The sequence below is a fragment of the Cydia fagiglandana genome, chromosome Z (genome assembly GCF_963556715.1).
Source record: "Cydia fagiglandana chromosome Z, ilCydFagi1.1, whole genome shotgun sequence".
NCBI lineage: Eukaryota > Metazoa > Arthropoda > Insecta > Lepidoptera > Tortricidae > Cydia > Cydia fagiglandana.
This window is the reverse complement of record NC_085959.1, coordinates 7039349-7063435: the sequence shown is the minus strand read 5'-3', so window position 1 is coordinate 7063435 and position 24087 is coordinate 7039349. Positions and strand designations below refer to the sequence as shown.

The 24087-nt window shown below is 40.5% G+C and overlaps 2 protein-coding genes across 9 annotated transcripts in view; one reads left to right on the top strand and one right to left on the bottom strand.

Annotated features, from left to right (window-relative positions):
• The window catches only part of LOC134678744 (mitochondrial thiamine pyrophosphate carrier-like), a 31772-nt gene extending 29491 nt beyond the window's left edge, over positions 1 to 2281 (bottom strand). For all 8 annotated transcript variants that reach the window (XM_063537431.1, XM_063537432.1, XM_063537433.1 and 5 more), the window contains exons 1-2: positions 2116 to 2281; positions 1003 to 1147 (exon numbers count right to left, since the gene is read on the bottom strand). In XM_063537431.1, the coding sequence (XP_063393501.1) occupies positions 1003 to 1147; positions 2116 to 2198 (228 nt within the window). In that variant the 5' untranslated portion in view covers positions 2199 to 2281. The remainder of the gene's footprint in view (positions 1 to 1002; positions 1148 to 2115) is intronic.
• Positions 2282 to 2998: 717 nt separating this feature from the next.
• LOC134679276 (probable 3',5'-cyclic phosphodiesterase pde-5) overlaps positions 2999 to 24087 on the top strand; it is a 35849-nt gene continuing 14760 nt past the window's right edge. The window contains exons 1-10 of the mRNA XM_063538171.1: positions 2999 to 3053; positions 7251 to 7340; positions 9142 to 9329; positions 9750 to 9836; positions 10107 to 10241; positions 15336 to 15464; positions 16198 to 16406; positions 20706 to 20990; positions 21410 to 21977; positions 23347 to 23505. Coding sequence (XP_063394241.1) covers positions 2999 to 3053; positions 7251 to 7340; positions 9142 to 9329; positions 9750 to 9836; positions 10107 to 10241; positions 15336 to 15464; positions 16198 to 16406; positions 20706 to 20990; positions 21410 to 21977; positions 23347 to 23505 — 1905 coding nt within the window. The remainder of the gene's footprint in view (positions 3054 to 7250; positions 7341 to 9141; positions 9330 to 9749; positions 9837 to 10106; positions 10242 to 15335; positions 15465 to 16197; positions 16407 to 20705; positions 20991 to 21409; positions 21978 to 23346; positions 23506 to 24087) is intronic.

The following is a 24087-nucleotide window of genomic DNA, read 5'->3' as shown; positions in this document are numbered from 1 at the left end:
GGCAACCGTTTAGCAGCCAAGGGCCACATAGTAGTTAACGCAGATGACGCGGGCCGCACTTTGGTAATATTTGTGACTTTAGCAGACATTGTCGATCGTCAGTACCACATACAAAATAGCCAGGGAGGCTCGCAGGCCGCAAGCGAGAGGTTGGCGGGCCGCATGCGCGGCCCGCGGGCCGCTGGTTGCCGACCGCTGGTTTAATGTAACAAACTCGTCTTTCCATCCAGTGCTACAGAAGAAAATAATAGTACCTATTAGGTACAGAACATTCACTCTCTAACAAAATGATTAGGACAGATATGACCGCTAGGTGGCGCAAGCGCCACGCGCGGTCTATGGCTAGCCACCAAAGTTGGTATGGGAGTTGTGGGACGGATGTACTTGGATCTACTTGTAGCTACTTGTTGCGACGAGACGAAATCGTCACGCCTGCCAGGGCTAGATCCATATTAGACATTCGAAGACGAAAGTGGACGACCGCCCCGAAACCGCCTTTCTATACAAACGTAGTCCCCATTTTCCCAGGAAAATAACTGGCGCCAATCTCATCTAGCGTCCACACATACGTACACAATTTAATCACCAATTTTATGGCTCCTTTACACGATGGGCCAACGCCGGCCACTCCAAGGGACGCATTTACGCGTTAGAGGGAGCAAATGATATTGCTATCTCATTTTACCGCATGGCTGCGTCCTTTGGAGTGGCCGGCGCCTGGCCCATCGTGTAGAGGAGCCATTAGAACCTTAAACAAACTCACGTACAGATCCTAGCTTCGAAAATTGGTATTTTTGTGTCCGCACCTCCTGATTTGATCGGGCAATCAAATCAGCGAGCCAAATTGCCGTTTGCGTCCGCACCTCCTGATTCGATCGGGCAATTTAATCAGATTGGCGAAAAATTGACTAATCTGGATACGCCTACTGATATGATTCAAATATTTGATGTCAGGTGCACGTTCCAATCGGTGTGTAAAATGAGGATTGGACATGTCTGTACCTGTCCGAGACTGTGTCCGTGCCAGAAGGTGGTGATGCCCTCCTCCTTGAGGATCCGCCACGAGAGCCCTATCCATGTCGCCGACTTGTCTTTAGCTTGCAGCTGCGTACGCACCTTCACTATGTCCAGGGGTTGGGTTATGAACCTGAATCAGAACATGTTTATAATGATATCCAGTAAAAAACAAGTGCGAGTCGGACTCGCGTTCCAAGGGTTCCGTACATTACTCAATTTTTAACAATTTATTTTTATATGTGAAACGCGAGTGAATTGCCTTTAAAAAACCCGTAGGGGTCGGATCAAAAACTAAGTAATTAGTCCGACTCACGCTTAACTGCATATTTCTAATAGGTTTTCCTGTCATTTATGGGTAAAGACCTAATTTATGTATTTTTTTCAAAATTTTAGACCCAGTAGTTTCGGAGATAAAGGGGAGAATGGTCATTTTTTGCCTATTTTCTTGAATTACTTCTAAACTGTTTATTTTAAAATATTAAAAAAAAATCTTTGAGATTCTTATAATGAGTCTTATATCTGAGCACGCCTCTATTGTCAAGGCGTTAGAGTGTGTGTTCAGATATTGTGAACACCTTGGCCGCTCCGATATATCTGATGGCGACTGTACCTAGCTATAAAATCTCCTTTTAAAGACTTTCCCTGATCAAGAATAGGTATAATAAGACAAAATCGAGCATGACAGTTAATTACTTAGGCGATGGGATAACCGTAACCCACATTTTCATTTTTGGTTTAAAGGAACATCTCCGACTTTCGTAAATACATTTTTTTACAAGGCGTTCAATACGGTTGTAACAGGATATACAGTACGTACGTACACGCTTAGGGTTGCCATATGGAAGAATGAAATGTCCTGATAAAAATCCTGACGTCACCCTAAAAATCCGGACATTTCTAGTAGCAGAGATTTGGCGTAGCTTGAACGACGCCCCGGCGGCGCGCTGCTCTCTGCGGTGTACTGTAACTTGGATGTACTTTTCCCTTCCCTTCGCCCGATCCCGTAGCCCCCTCCCCGGGCGCGCATTTTATTTTTATAAGGTAATTCCTAAAAATCTGGACACAATTACTTTACTAGGTGTATAATAATGATGCTACCTGGTGGTGATTCCAGACACTACGCCTGCAATAAGCTTCTGGTTAGGTGTGAGTGTTTCCTCCTTCTTGTAACCGACAACCATGTCAACCCGTCGGCATGGTTGCTCCGTACGCGCATTTTGCTTTCTACTATTACATACTGATAATTTTGCCAATGACAGATGTTTTGTTTTTAGTAGTCAGAGAGTGACAGTAAAGAGATTGGAATGTCTAATTTTAATTGTTGTCTATTGCCGGCTACATACGTAACGATAAAATTGTGCAGTCCGACGAGAGTCCGACTGTGCAGATAAATCGAACCGTGTGTATGACAAATCGTTGTCGATTATCGTAACGATTTGTCATACACACGGTTCGATTTATCTGCACAGTCGGACTGCACAGTTTTATCGCAACGATTTATCGTTACGTATGTAGCCGGCATATGGTTGTCATGTTTTAGGGTCGCCGTACAATAGAAAAGGTCTGCAGCGATTTTGATAGTCCACGCAGTGCAATTGTTATTTTAAACGTCAAACTTCTATGTAATTATGGCCAAAGAGAATAGATAGTATAGAGGGCTATTGACAAAGTAAATTTTGTGGCCGTACAGTTCCCATACAAATTGCAGTCGGGTTGCAATCCGTATCCGGACGATACAGGCCGCGTAGCCAAGACGCCAATCGCTTACGCTCCGTAGCGATCGAAACGCAACTGTCACTGTCGCGCTAATATAGAAGAGTGATAGAGAGACATAATGCTTTTCGTTGTCGAAGCGATAGCGATTGCAACCTTGGCTAGGCCGCCTGGTCCACTGGTCCATAGGTCCATAGGTCCATATATGTATCCATAAGGAGTGTAGTGCAAAGAGTATGTAGTGTCAAAGGTGACATTTCTCAAAGAAATGTTGAATTCAGATCAAATTCATAACCTGTCGGTACAATCAGAATACGCCACCGGTAAGTGGTCAGCTATCACTGATACTATATTATATTATTGCATGCTATATTATTATTGTTATCTCCATACACCATTCAATAAAAGTAGTTTCTCCTGAATTACTATTAAGAGGTATTAGTTGTAAGCTAAGAGCGTTTTATGGCTCCTCTACACGATGGGCCAACGCCGACCACTCCAAGGGACGCAGCCATGCGGTAGAATGAGATAGCAATATCACTTGCTCCCTCTAACGCATAATTGCGTCCCTTGGATTGGCCGGCGTTGGTCCATCGTGTAGAGCCATAATTATACGAGTCCTTAGCCCTTCTTGTTGATTCATTTCGTAAATTTTTACCCCACTAAGGGCCACTCGCACCATCCCACTAACCCGGAGTAAAGCGGTTAAACCGTTAACTCAGTGTGAAATTGTACTAATTGGTAACCACGGTAACTCCAGGATTAACCACGGGTTATTGGAATGGTGCAAGTGACGCTAGAATCCTCTAGTTAGACCAAGATAAGTCTGCAACAATTTTGATAGTATACGCAGTGCAAGTATTATTTATACGTCATAAATTCATAGAAGTTTGACGTTTAAAATAACAATTGCACTGCGTGTACTATAAAAATCGTTGCAAACTTTTCTTGGGAATCGCTTAATCGCCAGAAAGCTGTAACTTACGAGTGGTGAAGTTAGAAAGATACCTATATATCTATATAATATACGTACTGATATTACCGATAGCAGAAATAATGAAATTGATGAATCATTATGCCATTTATAATTCGAACTACACTCGCATAGCTCGGAAGTCGGTAATATTTTGAGATCTTTTATAAAACCTCTTAAACTCTTAGTCACCTGCCTCTTTATCGCTCCAATATGCAAGAGCGATAGAGAGGTTAGATAACGAAATTTCGATATTCTTGTTTCGCGGTAGAGCCTCAAATTGTGATGGATAGTGGGCAGTGGTCCCGGTACGGTAATAGGGAATATTAAGGCCCCTCTACACAATGGGCCAGCGTGGGCCTGTCTGGGGGACGCATTTACATACACATCTGGCGTCTTTCGGGCGTCGGCGTCTACAATTCTATGGCCGCTGCTCGACGCGGCGTCGACGCGGCGTCGACGCAACTGCGCAGCGACGTCATTTTCCATAGCGCTGACCAGACGCCGACAGACGCCGACGCTCGAAAGACGCCAGATGTGGGGGGAGGCCAAAGGGAGCAAGTGATATTACTATCTCATTCTACCGCATGGCTGCGTCCCTTGGACTGGCCGGCGCTGGCCCATCGTGTACGGGGTCCTTAATATTCCCTATTACCTTAAAAAGATAATGACCTTACTTGAGTGATTCCATAATTAAACAAGGCGTGTTGTCAATATTTACCTACAAAGTCTTTTATAATAGTTACTTGATTAATGACGTTTATAGCTTCAATAGACTATAAAATACTATAATAATTAATAGTTAATTGATTATTAAGCAAACAACTCATTGCTGAATATAAAAGGCGATCTTCCAAGTTTTCCCTGTCCATTTGTACGCAAACAACAATAACAGAAGGTCGTTTTGTAACCCGATAGGTACCGTAAAACGGGGTGAGTAGGTCTCGCGGGGAGAGTTGGGTTATGCATGGGGAGAGAAGGTTTGAGAGGGGGGAGAGAAGGGATTTTGAGGCCACTGCTACAAAAATAATGTATTCCAGTTAAAAATGGGGCTATAGTAATACGCATAATAAAAAAAATCGATCCAACAATCTTTCAAAATCATCACCTTTATATGAAAACCCCTCTCACCCCAAATACGAGGCACTACGGGGTGAGGTGGGTTTTCCTCTTTATCGTCAAAGTTATGAAATGGAACTACCCAAAAATACAAACGTCCGAACCACTTATTATATACACCATTCAGTTTTCACATGTAAAAATACAAATTTTATCGAGGTTTGAATTTCAGTTTTGACCCTACTCACCCCATTTTACGGTAGGTATGTTGGTAGGTGGACGCTGATCTGCGCGAGCTCCGGGTTGAGAACTGGCGAGACGCGGCACAGGACCGGGATCTATAGCCACCTCCGGTGTCCATCGTCGGATCAGTGTCAACCAACACACACTTTGGGTCGCTGCGCCAGAGGAGTAAGTAAGGTATGTTTTTTACAAGCTTTTATTTAGAGTTAGACTTACCATAGTCGCGCTACCCCCTCTGCGAAAGTGTCTTTGTGTGACGTCCGTGTCTTTGAACGGACCAATCCCGGCACGGGACTTCGCTCACCTCGTCCCGCGCACCCCCGCATTTTTGGCATCATCGGGTGCATGAAATAATTGCTCTAATCTAAACTCGGTCTAGAGGATTCCTTAGTCTATGAGTTAGACCAACAAAAGTATGCGCTGCGAGTGGTATCAAAATCCTTGGAGACTTCTTGGTCTAACTCTACCTAAGGTACAGTCGGACTGCAACCCGACTGCAATTTGTATGGGAACTGCACGACGACGTTGCGGTTGGCGTGCAGTCGGCGTGCAGTTTCCATACAAATTGCAGTCCGACGGTATCGGCCCCTTAGACATTCAGTGAGTGTGGGCAAAGAGAACTTGTCCAAATTCTCTTTGGTGTTGGTCATATCTTGGAAACTAAAGACCCACTTCCCGATTTCCGATTGAGCTGATATTTTGCAAATCGGATGACAATGCAATATTATGGATCTGATGATCGGAACGTGAGGAGAGCATACCTGGACCGCCCAGCAGGAAGACATCCTATCGAACGCCCTAGGTATCGCTGGTGCGACATGGTGGAGGCGGACCTGCGCGAACTTCGTGTCAACAATTGGCGAGAGGTCACACAGAACCAAGAAAAGTGGCACTGTCTTTTGTCGGAGGTCAAGTCTCATTTTGGGACGCTGATCTAACGGAGTAAGTGAGTATAAGTAAGTAATTGATCTGATGATGGAGACAGGAGGTGGCTATGGGAACTCTGTGTTTCGGTTTGTTAGAATTGTCTAGAATCTAGATGAGCATTAGTTGCCTATGGAAAGAGAAGTACGGTCAGCGAGAAAAGCTCGTAGGTACATACCAAAACCGATTTTTTTTGCCAAATGACTCTAAGGTCGATATTTGCTTGCAGCTTTCTACTGCCATGGCTGGACTGTCCCCGTCTCCTCGCGCCCTACGTACAAAGGAAACAAGCCCTATTCCGTCCCCCCTGCTGACCCAGAGATTGACGCCACGGCTGCCACCTATAGTTACCGAACGGGTAGGTTAGTATCTCTCTACTGCTATTGCTGAACTGTCCCCTCTCCTGGCGCGCTTTGCTCAAAGGAGACATCTATTCCGTTCCCCATGCTGACTCTGAGGTTGACGCCACGGCTGCCGCCGGTTGACCGAAAGTGTAGGTTAGTATCTACTTTCAATACCGGTCATAGAGACCAATTCGAAGGTACGCTATCATCAAAATGACATCATGTGATTCTCATCCACATGACTCTTGCATATTAAAGCGATGGAGGCAGAACCCTTAAGGTGGTGTAAATTTCATTCGATAGCGTGACGAGCGTTTGCGGTTCGTTACGTCTATTTTTGTACGAGATTTCAAACAGCTCACCATCAAGCGTGTTATTTTGGAAACTCAATCCAAATGATGACAATTAACGCAAACGCGTACGTCACGTCACGAATTTGAATGAAATTTACACTACCTTAGAGGTTCTGCCTCCATCGCTCTAACTAATATGCAAGAGTCATGTGGATGAAGATCATATATTCGCGGTTACGCCTGTGTGCGTCTGCCTCCATCTCTCTAATATGCAAGAGTCATGTGGATGAAGATCATATATTCGCGATTACGCCTGTGTGCGTCTGCCTCCATCTCTCTAATATGCAAGAGTCATGTGGATGAAGATCATATATTCGCGGTTACGCCTGTGTGCGTCTGTGCGTAAGTCACTTTATCACGATTATTAAAAGTTGGCATCTTTTCAAAATCTGTGTGGAATTAGTTTTCCGCTCTTAACTCTCAAAATAAGTTATAAAAAAAATAGTCTAACAAAGGGGCATAGCTAAGGTATACAATAAACTGTGCAAATATACGTATATTTTCCATAATATCACTATCCAGCGAGGATAATAGGAACTACGTTTGTATGGAGGTACGGTCGTACACCCTCCTCTTTATTCTGGATATCAGTACCTATACCTATAGCCCTTTACTGTATTTTAGCGAAGGCCCCGTGCCCTCCGCCACCGCCGCCGGCACCCTGGTCGTGGTACCACCGCAACTGCCAGAGCCCTAGACCCCAGGAGCTCCCATGTAAGTTTCCAGCGTAGGCCCCCTTCCAGGGACCTGGTAAATTTTGATAAGCACAAGCTTTTATCGCTGTGATTTTCTTTCAACAGGCAAGTAATATGTACTCATCAAAACAATTGTAGCGAACTCAAACACAATTAGATTGCGTGGTTTTAGTTATCACTGTTATCAGTCACTAGAGTTTCTATAGCCACCTCCGGTGTCCATCGTCGGATCAGATCGATAGTACTATAATATACAATTTTTCCCTGTCTTATAGGTAGGTGTTAGGGCGCCCAGAAGGGTGGTCGCATTGCCCAGAAGGGTGGCCGCATTGCCCCGCTGGATAGCAATGCTGTTGTAAAGTCATTTTCTTAACGGCTGGATGGTGCTTTCCATAGAAAACGAAACTCCGGAAGTTCCGGCCCGATCGAGCGTGTGTCATCCTTAATAGGGAGACACAAAAGCGTTTCGTTGTCGTAGCGATAGCGATTGTCACCTTTAATAGGCCGGGGTTAGATTATGAGATGCGGAACATTATATGCAGATGCCAAACTTACTATTCCTTTCATATTTTCAGCTTCACATCGCCGCCAAGACCCGCACAAAAGTGCAAGAACACAAAATGGTAAGTATACCGATTTTTTTTGTAGAATTTTGATTTGCGTTACTCTTGGCTAAAATTTGGCTGGTTTGAAGGTTTCATTTTGGGCGGAATGAATACGAAATCAAAGCAAAGAATAAATAGGTATGTAAAAACTCGATAATTTAAAAATGTAGTGTTTTAATTTTTTTAAGGTAGGTATATAAGTTATAAATTATAAATGTCATAACAGTTTACCTACTTTAATGTTAAGAATTACCATCTAACTGTCAAAACAATTCCGCGGTATCTCGTCGCGTAGGGTCCCACTCCCCTTACACCTATCCTAGTATCCAGTAGCCCCCTCACACCCCACCCTAATGCACCCCATGCCACCCACCCGCTGCAAGCCGATGCATTTACTACCCGGCTTCAGATGCATTTGCGGCCCTGAAGGCGAAGCACGCATTCCGAACGCGAAAAACTTATATATAAATGCATCGCGCGCAACAGCGCGCCAAGCGGGATGTTTGGAAACTCAAAATGACACGGTCAAACTCGTCACGCTGTCGAATGAAAATTACACTAGGGTTTTCGTTAAAATCCGTCTAAGATTTCAAAGGTTTATTTACCAATACTAACAAAATGATAATAAAAACAACATTAAAATAAAACTAAAATTTAACATATCTTAAATTAACTATAGGTACTCGTATAAAATGCTCCCCAGGTCACCTTCGTTTGTTATGGTGCCCAGGAGGCTGGCAGCGTTTCCTTTTTGGATGGCCAGGCTTATTCCCTGGCTGAGGTAGCTGCCAGCCCTCTGGTCACCTGTGGTGTCGATGAGACGCTGGGACATTTCCTTAAATAAGGCTTTTGCGCTAGGCCCCCACGGTTCCAGAGTCTCTACGCCAAATGGCGCAAATATGTATCCCTCACCGAGGACAGCATATTTGAGCCGCTTGTTCTGTTCTGCGGTTGTAGCCGCAGCTCCCGCCCTGACCGAGGTCGCCTGTAGGTGGGACGGCGCGAGCGTATCAACGCAGGTGGCGTCCCACACAAGCGTCCTCCTCAGCCTCCACGGAATAAGTGTCATTCCATCGGGCCGCTTGCCGTCGTCACTTGCGATACCGTTAAGATTAGAAATAATGAAATATAATCTCGTTAGACCCGTTATTGCCGTTAATGACCTGTTGTAAATTAGAATGAAATCTCTGTAACTATATGTTGATTTGGTTGCAGACCACGACGAGCAGTCCATTCGAATGTACCTCGACGCGAATCCCGACTTTCTGGCTGACTACATAGCGGAGGAGGTGCCGGCACAGGACTTGGAGAACTTGCTCCACATGAAACGTCAGGTCGATGGGACCAGTCCTGCTAGCGCGCACTCATATGTCGTTACATCATGTGCTAGTAGCACTAATAAGGTAATGCTAGGACTGAGAATGGCCCTGTGTGATGGCTCCTCTACACGATGGCTCGGCGATGGACAAGCAAGATGGCTATGCGATGGCTGAGAACACTCACTACGGATGCCACGTGTAGATGCGTACGCACCATCGCTGGCCCACTTTTAATGTGCGGACGAATAACCTACACTGTGCCGCCGTGCCATAAGCCATTGTTTTTACTTGGTTTTTTTAAATTCGACTTTCTTTTATAAAATGCAACATACTATACTATATTGGCTGATTATTTAGTAACTGTAGAATATATCTCTCGTATCGAATGATTGTCCCTATGCATTGATAAAGAATAAGAACTATATTAAGTCAGTGTTCCTATGGCAATTCCTTCAAATCTAAAGAATATAATATAAATTAAATGACAATACTTGTTATATACAGGGTGGGAAGGAGACACCGGAGAGAAGACGTGCCTGTGTCGCATCTTTACGTTGCTTTATGTCAAGGCAGCTGTACTTGATAAAACCGGTAAGTGGTATAGTAAAGATATTATCTAGTGAATCTCTAATTAATTTCCCGAATAATATCACAATAAACAATAATTAATCGTACTTATAAAAAATATAATAAGGCAGTTTTTTAATTTTTACTCCTTTATAGTCGGGTCCGACATTTGATACTGAACCGGACAATGTGAATACGCTTTATGCTCTTAATCCATTTCTTTTGAACCGCTCAAATCCCAGGAATATACTGCAAAATATTCATCCAAAAATTACCTTCTAGCTTTTGTTACAGGCTAGTCTCGACGACAAGGAGAAGACTATAATATCCATTATAGAAGATTTAACATTAAAAGTCTTTCCTGATGCCGTCACAGAGTTGTATGTAGACCTCCAAAATTATGTGTACATTGCTACACAAACTGGCCTCGTAAGTTATACTTAACTTTCCAAATACCGGGTGTGGCCTGTAACATGAGCAAAAAATTAAACTGTAGGCTGTACTCCTCATACTGACCAACATTTGTTCAGCCACTTTTAAAAATAACTTGTGGTTTAATTTTTAATACACTTTAGATTTTATTCTAAGACGCAATGTACTGCAAATTGTGTTATGTTTAAGGCGTGACAAGCGACGTCAATCACAATGATATGGCGTGGCGAATGGCGTCCATTGAAGATAATATTTAAGTATTTCGTATGAAAAATAAGGAGTCTAAATACTTCATAATTTTTAAAAGTTGTTGAATTAAAGTGTCACCGTTTGAGGAGTACAATCTATGTTTAAATTATTTGCTCGGTTTACAGGCCACACCCGGTATGAATAGATCGAGCATTCAAAATAATTTTCTCAAACATGCAATGAAATATACACGAGAAACTGAAACTACCCAGACTATTATCGACCACGTTTTTACAAACCTTCTAGAAAATCAGTTTCACATGGCAATAGTAGTTTCGGCAATGTCAGACCACAAACAGGTTTACCTTGAACTTAAGAAATATGAGCCTAAAATGATGAAAAAAGCCAGCTACGATGCAATCGATTATGGCAAACTTTTTAATACCGTTCAAAATGCAGATATTGGTAATATTACTGAATATCATCAACTCGAGGAGAAATTAATATTCTGTATTAAAAACAGCAAAATCAGTAAAACAAAGATCTTAAATCCTCCAAAACAAGATTGGATCAATAAAGAACTCATTGATGGTATAATGAGGCGGAACATCCTATGGAAAGTTCACAAGAAAGACCCCTCCAACGAAAGTAAGAGAAATGATTTTGTTAAGGAACGAAATAAAGTGGCAGAAAGCATACAAAAAACTAAGAGCACTTACTACCTCAAAATGTTCTCAAACTGTAAATCAAACTCTGCAAAAATGTGGCGAACAATAAATAACCTGGCAAGAAATAAGGTGGAGGAAACCTGTGTCCCCAGCAAACTGCAGTCAGAGACAAGAACGATTACCGACCCGAATGAAATCTGCGAACATTTCAACAGTTACTTTTCAACAATAGGTTCTACGTTAGCCAGCCAAATTCCACCTGTATCAAGAAAAGATCTCATTAATAAGCAACCCTCGAAACCACAAAAACAGCTTTTAGAATTCACCCCAGCAACAGTAAAAGAGGTGACTACAATCATCAACAATCTAGATGTGAACACCAGCTCAGGCTTGGACGGCATAACGCTAAAATCTATAAAGTGTGTAAAAAATTTCATAATTGAAAAGCTGACAGAGTGCCTTAACAGATGCTTAGAATCCGGTTTTTTTCCTGATAGCTTAAAAGTAGCAAAAGTAAGCCCCATATACAAATCTTCAAAAAAGTCAGATCCTGGAAATTACCGACCCATTTCAGTCCTTCCTGCTCTTTCAAAAGTACTCGAAAGCTTACTGCGAAATCGTCTTGAAAGCCACCTTAACTCGATGAACTTCCTGTATGATAAACAGTATGGGTTTAGACCCTTGTCAAATACTCTGACCGCTACAGTAGACCTTGTAACCAAAATAAAAGTCAGTATAGATCAGAAACAAGTGGTTCTTGGCGTGTTCATCGACTTGAGAAAAGCTTTTGACACTATTAGTCATCATATACTTTTGGAAAAGCTGGAGAACATAGTCGGTATGGGCGAAACTGCACTAAAAATGTTCAAATCCTACCTCGCGAACCGCAGGCAAATAGTGAAAATAGGTCAATTTACAAGTAGCCAACAAGACGTCTCGTGTGGCGTGCCTCAAGGATCTATCCTTGGGCCACTTCTCTTCTTGATTTACATTAACGACATAAGTCAAATTGGCCTGAGAGGCAACGTAACACTATATGCCGACGACACAAGCCTTTTTTACTACGGTCATTCCCTACATGAAATTTTAGTCGACGCTCAACGTGACTTGGACCTTCTCAACAGCTGGTTCCAAAGCAATTTGTTAACCATAAACATAACTAAAACTAACTACATCATATTCGCTCCCAAAAACAAAAAACTGCCAAATGTCGAACCTCTAACACTCAATAACCAACCCATTAAAAGAGTCGATCAGGAAAAGTATCTCGGCCTCATACTTGACAAAAAATTAACTTGGCGTCCGCATATAGATAAAATAAAAAATAAAATAACTTCCCTTACCGGATCTCTGCGTAGTATTGTGCGATGTCTTCCTAAAAAAGTGCGTTACACAATTTATAACAGTCTTGTCAAGCCGCATCTCGAATACCTTATTGAAATATGGGGCACAACTACCGCAAGTAATTTGAAAATGTTACAAACAGCCCAAAATAAGCTAGTCAAAGTTCTATTTGGGTATGATTTCCGTACGCCAACAATTACATTATACAGAGACACAAATATTCTTAATATTAAACAAACTTACCACTATCAGACTTGTATACTTATACGAAAAATACTACAAAAAGACTTGCATACTCAACTGTCCTTCAGGAAAAAGAGAGCTATACAAAAAATGAAATTAAGAAACGCCGATAATCTCATACTTCGCGCTCCCCGAACAAATTATGGTAAAAAATGCATATATTATGATGGTGCAAACCTGTACAATAAACTTCCAGACGATATTAAAAATGCAAAATCAAATTCAACATTTAAAAGATTACTTAAAAAACACATAGTCTAACTTAAATTCATCACAGTCATAAAATTCGAACACTAATATTTATGGTACTATTTATACTATAAAAAAAAAACAACGTTAAATATCAGTCTAACACATATACATAAAAATAAAATCATTTAAATAAACAAATAAAAAGTAAAAAAGTAAAAAAAAAAACAAACAAATTGAAGTCCCTACCCTAACGGTCGGACTACGCATCTGTTCTGCAAGTCGCTTCCGAACGATTTATATCTGTGTTCCTGTTATCTATTGCGCACAGTGCGCTCGCCTGGGCCTGCATGACGCGCCCGCAAGGCAAAAACATTGTAAACGAGTTGCTATGCTATGTTTCCATTCCTACCTGCTCACGTGCAATTTTATTAATGCTAGTTAACTTTAAATTAAATTTGTCACTGCGCTCACTAGTATAAGTGTATACTTAAGTTTATATTTATAAGTGCATGTTTCTCATCTAAGTGAATGACTGTTATTCTTTTTGAGAAATAAATATCTTTAAACCGAAATATTGATGTTATGTTCCTTATAATAGGCTGCGAAGTATGACGTTTCAGGTGCGGCTAGGACAAAAGGTATTTAATGGAATTTCATACAAAACTTGCAGGCCTAGGCCGGCAAAGTCCTCTTTTTTAATTTTCATTTCACAGATATTTATGACACAGCATCGTGGCATTTATCCATAAAAAAAACTAGAGGCAGTATTGGCTTTATGGTTCGTAATGACACTGCCACTACGCCTATAAAAAAAAAAACAAAAAACAATGTTTGCTATAATTTGCAGTTTTATTTGTATAAAATCAACATGAACTTAATAAATAATACATTATTAACCAAATTTTATAATTTTAAATTATATATTTAACTACACAAATAAAAACGTTTAAAATATTTCATCTAAACGTTAGCGGTAAAAAGGTCTACTCAAACACGCGTAGTTATTTTTTTTTAAATTGTTATGGAGGTAAAGTTGAAAAATTTTCATTCTGTTTTATTGGATTTATGGTGCGTTGTTGATTTTTTTACTTTAATATGAGTTCCGACGAAATAATGAAATTAATTGTAATCGTAGGTGTTGGAATTGGCAGCGTAAGCAGAATTGATTTTAAATAACTTGCTGCCTGTGCCGCCAAGTCAAAGACGAAGTATGTATATGGTTGCTTATGGCAATTTTATTATTTGATAAACTAAGAAAAATGGCTTACAGTTTATTAGAAACAGTTTTGTGGCATATTTTAAATGAATGTAACTACAAATTCGTCAACACTGTGGAAATTATACTTATTTACTCCATGCATAAAGCAACGATGTATGTGAAACATGATATCAATATGAAAGACTATGTAAACTTATGTGACGAAAACGACAGTCAGACGGATACAAGCAAAAAAATCAAAGATACATGAAAATATACGGGTAGTAAATATACACGACTCGTCTAAAACATACGCGTGATAATGATATAGGTACGTGTTGGTTATATTTTGGGTGTAGTTTACTTTTAGTTTTTTCTATAAATAAAACTTGGGTTTCGTGGATTTTTTATTTTATTTATTTCATTGCATGTTTGAGAAAAGCACTATACATACCTCGGCGGGAAATGGGGTTGCCCGCGCTCGGCCGTCTATATGTCTTCGGCCGGCAACCCCCTTTGTCCCGGCCTCTGTAGTAATGTACTATTAATTCGACAGTGTGACGAGCGTTTGCGTTATACCTATTTTTATATGGGATTTTGTACAGCGCGCCAAGCGGGACGTTTTGGAAACTCAAATACAAAATGACACTTAACGTAAACGCGGACGTCACGTCACGTCATCAAATGAAATTTACACTAGGGCTACTGTACGGCTACCAACAGTTTTGACATTGACAGATACGCTCGCGTCTACGTAAATAACTTTCTATACATCTCGCACTTTCTATACATGCGAGTACGAGCGAGATGCATAGAAAGTAAGTTGCTTAGACGCGAGCGTATCTGTCAATGTCAAAACTGGTGGTTCTGATATGTCACCGGATTATTCATTAAGAGACCATAAACATCTCTAAGTAATTGTAATACGTTAGTTTGAATTGTACCTATTTGCAGTTTGTTATATTTTATAAAATTGTTCATGTATTGTTATTATTTTTGCTTGTAATGTTTTAATGTTGACGTGTAATTTTATTGTGCTGCGCCTATTTGCTGAATAAAGGCCTGTGCACACAGGCTTGCGTGTGCGCGACGTGCACGTGTGCGTGCGCTAAAATGTTGGAGCCGCACACGCACACGTCACGCAAACGGTGTGCCGGGCCTCATAAGAATCTATGTACTACAACACCGCACGTGCACGTACACGTCACGCACACGCATCCGGTGTGCACAGGCCTTAAATGTTGACGTTTTTTCCAGGAGCGCACATCAGAGCAGCACGTACAAATTGTAAGACGTGTGATATTCGAGGGAGTACCACGGTTTTTTAGTAGATATGACGCGCCGCGACTCTCTAGTTTACCTAAGCATGTTATTCATCACCTTTATGTAAGTGGACGTGTAGGTACAGTGAGTTAAGGATGACTTACGTTAGGCCGGGCCGTGTCCGGGCCGGAGCTTCCGGGGCTTACTTTTCTAGGATGGCTGGAAAACGATACTCCGGAACCTCCGGCCCGGACACGGCCCGGTCTAACGTGACTTGAGCCGGGTTCGAGGATATTGTATTGTTACTGAATTGTCATTTATGGAACAAACATTACGCCTTTTCGGAAGCAAATTTCATGCTTTAGTTGCAAAAATAGTTACTAATTTTATATGCGGTTTATATAATCGCCTTTTTTTTTCTATCGAGCGTCATTTGTTTAATCATGTTGTAAATCGAAGAAGTTAGGTACTCTAGTAACTGCGTTGTACATAGATAGTATGTTCCTAGAACGGTCTCAAACTTGCTACTTATATTTTTTGGGAACCGTAATGATTTAAAAAAGCGCTACGATATAGCAAAAACTGCTGGCTGAATCCACTGCACCTTAAATGATGTGGCATTGAGTGATAGGTTTTATATCATTATAATTAATCGCTAAAGCAATACATACATACATTTTATCAAGTTAACTTTTTGTTTTTATTGAACGGCTGCCATCAGTTTGGCATTGACATAAACGCTATCGTGAACGTAATTTACTTTCTATGCATCTCGCTCGTATTGACATAGTGCCAAAGAGAGATATATTATAGTAGTCGTACTAATTAAGAACAATCGAACTCGTTTTTGTTACAGAGAAACCGCCATGTCGCCTTTGTGCCGTTCAAATACGAATTCGGTGGAATAGTGCTAGAAATTTGGAACGCATCAGCGTACACTGTCCACGAGAAAGTCTTGATTCAGAGTCTGCCTAAACTCGTCAGTTTGACCCTGCCGTATCACAGCCGGTATCATTCTCTATTGCAGGAGTCAAAAATGTCGGAGTTTCTGTTACAGGTGGCACAGTAAGTAGAACCACAGAATAAATAGTACTAGGTATAGAAGACTCACTCTCTAACAAAGCGCGTCTGTTACGATCAGGAGAGATATGGCCACTAGGTGGCAACAGCAACAGCGGCACGCGCGGCTTATTAGCCACCAAAATTGGTGTGGAACGGATGTACTTTTAGCTACCTGTAGCAAAGCGACGAAATCGCGGAGTGAGCCACGCCTGGTAGAACTGAGTCCTGATGAAAATTATACAGATGCAAAGAATTGCTAATATTGTAAGATATTTAGATATGGGCTTACATAGTAACGTACAACTATCTTTCTTTTTTAGGGTTCCGTACCCAAAGGGTAAAACGGGACCCTATTACTAAGACTTCGCTGTCCGTCCGTCCGTCCGTCCGTCCGTCCGTCTGTCACCAGGCTGTATCTCACGAACCGTGATAGCTAGACAGTTGAAATTTTCACAGATGATGTATTTCTGTTGCCGCTATAACAACAAATACTAAAAACAGAATAAAATTAAGATTTAAATGGGGCTCCCATACAACAAACGTGATTTTTGACCAAAGTTAAGCAACGTCGGAAGGGGTCAGTACCTGGATAGGTGACCGTTTTTTTTTGCTTTATGGTACGGAACCCTTCGTGCGCGAGTCAGACTCGCACTTGCCCGGTTTTTTTTATTGGCTTATAAGAGTGTCCCACTTCTGGGCACAGGCCTCCCGTCTTTCCTACCATTGGGTTCTATCCGATGCATGCTGCCGTGCATTCGGCAGCCGCGCCCTGTCCCACTTTAGCTACAACTAGTGAGAAAATATAATCATCACACAATTAAAAGCTTTATTTGCCTGGCTTGTTTATTTTGGATTAACGAAAAACGTAAAGTAAACGTAAGTACTTTTTTAGACTTATTGGCAATTTTATGTAACTTTCTTATACATCACAATCAACTGCATTCACTGCGATTTGTTTGTAGTCGTGCGATTTCTCAGTGAAGTTTGGTGTTAGTCATGTATATACCGGGTGTGGCCTGTAATATGAGCAAAACATTAAACTGTAGGCTGTACTCCTCATACTGACCAACATTTGTTCAGCGACTTTTAGAAAATAATTTGTGGTTTCATTTTTAATACACTTTAAAGTTTATTCTAAGACGCAATGTATTGCGAATTTTGTTATGTTATGTTTATGGCGTGATAAGCAACGTCAATCACAATGATATGGCGTGGCAATGGCGTCCATTGAAGATAATATTTATTTTGTATGAAAAATAGCGACTCTAAATACTTCATAATTTTTAAAAGTTGTTGAACAAAAGTGTCACCGTTTGAGGCGTACAATCTATGTTTTAATTATTTGCTCATATTACAGGCCACACCCGGTATATAATTTTAAGATAGTTTTTATCGATTCCGAATAAAGTTCTAATAATATAAAATAAAATCCTGAACTATTTTATTATGTTTGAAAGCAACCCTTTATATAAATTGATGAGACAGCCGTATACAAGCCTCTTTTTAACCGCGTTACTGAAGCAGTGCATAATTATTTTCCATCGTATTTTCACGGAAACGTACGAACGTGTCTTGCTATTTCAGTCAGTCTCGGTACAAAAAGTACTCGTACTGTGGTCTAATAGCATGACAAAAATATGAACGTTTCCGAGAAAATACGATTGAAAACAATTATGCACTACATCTGTACCTATATTATAATTTATAACTTTTAAAATTTTTAAGTAAGTACTAACATCGAAAATTAGCCCAAGGCCCGATTTACACATTGATTAGTGAGTCTGAATAAATGAGTTTAGTAGCAAATGTATGAACTTTAACTAAACACTAAGCCTTATTAGAACAAACGGGACAAAAAAATAAAACCGGGCAAGTGCGAGTCGGACTCGCGCACGAAGGGTTCCGTACCATAATGCAAAAAATAAAGCAAAAAAAAAGCAAAAAGAAAACGGTCACCCATCCAAGTACTGACCCCTCCCGACGTTGCTTAACTTTGGTCAAAAATCACGTTTGTTGTATGGGAGCCCCATTTAAATCTTTATTTTATTCTGTTTTTAGTATTTGTTGTTATAGCGGCAACAGAAATACATCATCTGTGAAAATTTCAACTGTCTAGCTATCATGGTTCGTGAGATACAGCCTGGTGACAGACGGACGGACGGACGGACGGACAGCGAAGTCTTAGTAATAGGGTCCCGTTTTACCCTTTGGGTACGGAACCCTAAAAAGTAAGCGGAAAGGATCAGAAGTACCTAATTTCCTATGCCTGATATTTCACTCGTATACACAGCACACGTAAAACTTTTTTTCTACTCGGGTACTTTTATCTGTCATTTACATAGTCACGAACGAACATATAAGGGCATACATTATTAATACTCCTTAAAAGTCTATAGTCTATTGCCCAAAAAAGCACTTGTATCGTTTTAGAGACATTACGATACGGTAAGCTAGTGCAGATAGCAGGTGCCACCTCGGAGTAATTAACAATGGAGCCGCCATTAACAGGCGTTCCCCTCTGTCGAAAATAGGCGGCCAATGGTCAACCTCATGTCAACCATATGTATGGACTGACGTTTATCTGACATGACGTACCTATACATTTGATGTGCCCCTCCCCCGCAAAAAACGGCAGACTATTTTGTACCGAAAATTTTAGACATGGCGTCTCCGTTGGTTATATCCTCCAAGGGTGCCACATACCGGTACATTGCTACCAACGTGACAAACGATTGAATGCATACGGTTTTTATTAAAAAAGAAACAAATTTGTACTGAGTTCATTGCTACCAACATAATAAAAAATACTTTTATACCCTACAGCACCACGACCCTGGTGCGGTGCGGTAGTGTGTAACGGCTTTAAAAAAAGCATAACCATAGACATTACTCGTTTGTTTCTCGTTTCCCGCCTTTCCCGGTAATTTCTTGTTCTTTGAGTACTTTGCGTTACTATTTGTTAAATTTGTTTTGCGTTCATAAAAAGTGTTGAAAATGGACAAAGAAGACTACATTGTTTCTACACCTGAAGAAATATCCGCTGCAGCACAAGCAGCGACCGAAAATTTGTTGCCTAAGTACTAAATCTCAGCACCTATACGACAAATCTTATGAGAAGTGCATGGCGTGGAGATTGGAGCACAAAACTTCGTCATTCTCTGAAAACGTCTTTGGTGTATTTTCAAAGACTAATTGGAAGCACCGGATCAGATCTATCTTTTAAGCAAGGTTGGTATATGTTATAAAAATTTTTGATACACATTTTTAGGGTACACAGTACAACGAGCTATATTTATGTACATTTTATATTTTTGCATTGAAACTGAATATTATTTAATTCTCCTTTTTCTTGTTACAGGTTGCAGTAATATTTGGTATTATGGGTGCTTGTCGCAGACAAGAGCTACATACATATATTAATACCTACTATCCAAAATTTACATTGACATTTTCATAAATAAAATTTTGTTTATATTTTTTTGTATTTTATTTAATATTGCCTACTCATAGAAAAAGCATTGTATGCAACGTTGTATAAGTAGTCAAAAAATGGTCATGGCGTATTTATTAACAATGTTCGCCTTCGGCTCACATTGTTACCCACGCCACTCACATTTTTGACCCCTCTTATAAAACTGTTGCATAAAATACTATTACACATTTCTTTTGTTTGGGTTTTCCTCGTTATGTGTTATTATCAGAAAATATACTTACGGATCCATCTAATTCCCACCATAATTTTTAGCAGGCATATATCATGACATTTATTTTTGGCAATGGGAGAGGCATCACAAGCACTGATATCATCACTGGCATATTATTATATAGTTTTTGGATTATCATTATGCACACCAGCTTTATCCACGTATTAATAAAATAGCCGTAACCTTTTAACACCGCGGGATAGAAAGTGACGGACACCGTTTCATCACGCTGTCACGTAGACAAGCATCGCATGGCATCGGCCTCCACAGTCACCAAACCCGTTGTCTAAACAGCAATGCATAAATCGTCTGCAAATTCTGCAATAGTCGGAAAGGCCTGTGATGTGATGACGTAGACAAGAACGACCATCATCAATTTAAGTTTACATCTGGTAAAAGTCAGTGTGAAAGGTATCGCAGTGGAAGCAACCAATGAATTTAACCGGGAGCAATTTATTAACCAATCCGCATTGGGCTAGCGTGGGGACTATAGCCCAAGCCCTCTCGCGCATGAGAGGAGGCCTGTGCTCAGCAGTGGGACGTATATAGGCTGAAATGATGATGATGATGAATTTATTAACGTATCCTTGTATCCCAGGGCAGTATTCGAAGAGATGCTATCCCTGGACCAATTAATCAAGAAGATACTAGAAGTGGCCCAGCATCTGGTTAGCGCCGACAGGGCATCTCTCTTCCTCGTCGACCACAGGAACATGGAACTGGTTTCCACGGTCTTCGATCTCCGATACGAAACAGAGCAGGACAGCGACTTCTCAAAGAAAGAGATAAGAATGCCAATCAATAAAGGGATCGCTGGACATGTGGCGACATCTGGTGAAACAATGAACATTCCCGATGCATATTCGGACCAAAGATTTAATAAGTAAGTCAACCATTTGGTGCACAAATAGTATAATAAGTAATAAAATAAATTCGCGGTAGATCCTAAAAAGTATACAAAATTAGGCTTGAAAAATGTTAAAGTCATTCTCAAATAATATTTAAGGCCTGTACACACCGGCTGCGTGTGCGTGACGTGCACGTGCGCGTGCGGCGTTGTAGTATACAGATCCTTATGAGAGATGGCACACCGCTTGCGTGACGTGTGCGGCTCCAACATTTTAGCGCACGTCACGCACACGCAAGCCGGTGTGGCTCGGCCTTTATTCAAACTAATCACTCAATTTAAATAACCACTAAGTAGAGGAGTTAATTAGAGGCTACCGCATAAATATTTCCAGAGAATGGCAGTTTATTTGAACGGAATTTTGATTAATTAAAAATCCTCGTTTAAATTTATAGGGCAGTAGACGAAGCTACCGGATATCGTACTGTCAGCATACTGTGTATGCCAATTAAAGTGAGGGGCAAGATTCTAGCGGTCGTACAGATGGTCAACAAAAGAGACAAAGAGGCTTTTGGGGCCGACGACGAATCAGCATTCCAAGTGTTCTCCACATTCTTTGGACTAGCTCTACACCACGCAAAGCTATACGATAAAATAAAGAGGAAAGAACAGAAGTACAAAGTAGCACTAGAAGTACTTGGTTATCATAATGCCTGCTCTGAAGAAGATGTTAAAACTGTACTTAAAGAAAGAAGGAAAGGAGCGACTATCAATTACAATGATTTTGCTTTAAATCCTTTTGATGTTAGCGATATTGAGAAATGTAAAGGGATTTTAAGTATGTTCGATGATTTGTTCGATATAACGAAGTTTGACGTAACAGTTTTAACAAGATTCGTTTTGACTGTGAAGAAGAACTATAGAAAAGTGCCTTATCACAATTTTGATCACGGCTGGGCGGTTGCCAACTCCATGTATGTCATGTTGAAAAGTGATACTGAAAACAGATTTAATTATAACAATGTAAGTAATGAAAAACGTTTCTAAAGCTTAAAAATAACTATTCTATTTAGCCCTGTAAAGAATGACTTACGTTATGGCTCCTCTACACGATGGGCCAAGGCCGGCCACTCCAAGGGACGCAGCCATGCGGTAGAATGAGATGGCAATATCACTTGCTTCCTCTAACGCATAAATGCGTCCCTTGAAGTGGCTGGCGTTGGCCCATCGTGTAGAGGAGCCATTAGACCGGGCCGTGTCCGGGACGGAGCTTCCGGCGCATTGTTTTCTATGGAAAACATCACGTGATCGCCTGTCATGTCATAGAAAAGTAAGCTCCGGAAGCTCCGGCCCGGACAAGGCTCGGTCTAACGTGAGTCATCCTTTATAGTGTCGCTACAATTATTATAGTCCGACAAGAAATTGAAGGATGTTTACAAAAACAACATAACTGACTACACTGGTTGACACCTGAAACGATTAACAATGTTCTTAAAAAAGTGTCAACCGCTCTAAGCAGTTATGTTGTTTTTGTAAACATTATTGAGGGCGCCACTTCCTGCGTAACTGTCACATTTTTGACGTAAAATGTGTTTTATAAGGAATGTTTCGGCTACTAATTTCCAATCTTTCATCCATATGTACAGGGTGTCCCAGAAATCGACGTCAAGCCGTAAACGGATGATAGACCAAGTCATAACAGTTATCATAAAAATACAAAAAAAAAATCAAACTCATGTTCTTTAAAAATTATGGTCACTTTAAAAATTCACTAAAAAATCCACACCCTGTAATGGTTCTTTAACTCTTGTTACTACAAATTCCATAATTTATTCTAATTTTTTTATTATTGTGTAATCTTGAATAATTACAGGGTGTGGATTTTTTAGTGAATTTTTAAAGCGACCATAATTTTTAAAGAACATGAGTTGGATTTGTTTTTGTATTTTTATGATAACTGTTATGACTTGGTCTATCATCCGTTTACGGCTTGACGTCGAATTCTGGGACACCCTGTATATTGATGTGATTGTTATATTGTATTCAAAACATTTTTTTTTGTATCTTAGACAATCTTTTTTTATCATTTTGTTTTAAATTCATCATTACGAAATCTTTTATTCTTGTTTTCTTGATTTTTGAAAGTCCATGATTTTTAACGTCTGTTGTCAATATCTCCTTTACGGGCCGGAGCTTCCGGAGCTTACTTTTCTATGACATGACAAGTGATGACGTGATGCTTTCCATAGAAAACAATGAGCCGGAAGCTTCGGCCCGGACACGGCCCGGTCTAACGTGAGTTATCAGTTAGTCATCATCATCAAGTGACCAATCAGAGCAATGTATGATTTGAAGGGATTTTATTTTTATATTCGTCGCAATTTTTTTTCAGAGGTTAGCATTATTCGTGGCTAGTTTGTGCCATGACTTAGACCACAGGGGATATACTAACAAGTTCATGAGCGAAACAGCGTCACCTTTAGCCGCCATATATACAACATCTACATTAGAACACCATCACTTTAATATGACAGTTACCATACTCCAACAGGTTTGTTATGTTTTAACTTGAGTTTATTATCACAAATTAAAGGCCTGTGCACACCGGCTGCGTGTGCGTGAAGTGCGCGTGCAGCGTTGTAGTATACAGATCCTTATGAGAGACGGCACACCGCTTGCGTGACATGTGCGTGTGCGGCTCCAACATTTTAGCGCACGCGCACGTGCACGTCACGCACACGCAAGCTAGTGTGCACAGGCCTTAAACGTCACAAATCACAATAGTAGTAGTAGTAACTACTTTATTGTACACAACACAGGTTTACATTAAATTTACAGAAACACAGGTACAAGCGAAATTATCCTTATAAGGGATCTCTTTCAGCTAACCTTCAACATAACATTGTCATTAGGTTTATTATAAATGTTAATGTTTGCCAGTAATTCTTGACGACCAATAATAAAAATATCCACTTTTAATATATTTTATATCATGTCATAGTAATTAAACCATAAACGGTCATACTCAAAAATATTTCTGGGGTTTAATTGGCGCGACCCATACAAATGTATGAAAATAGTCGTGGCAATTAAATGCAACCTCAGACATTCTCGGAGAATGACCATAACACAT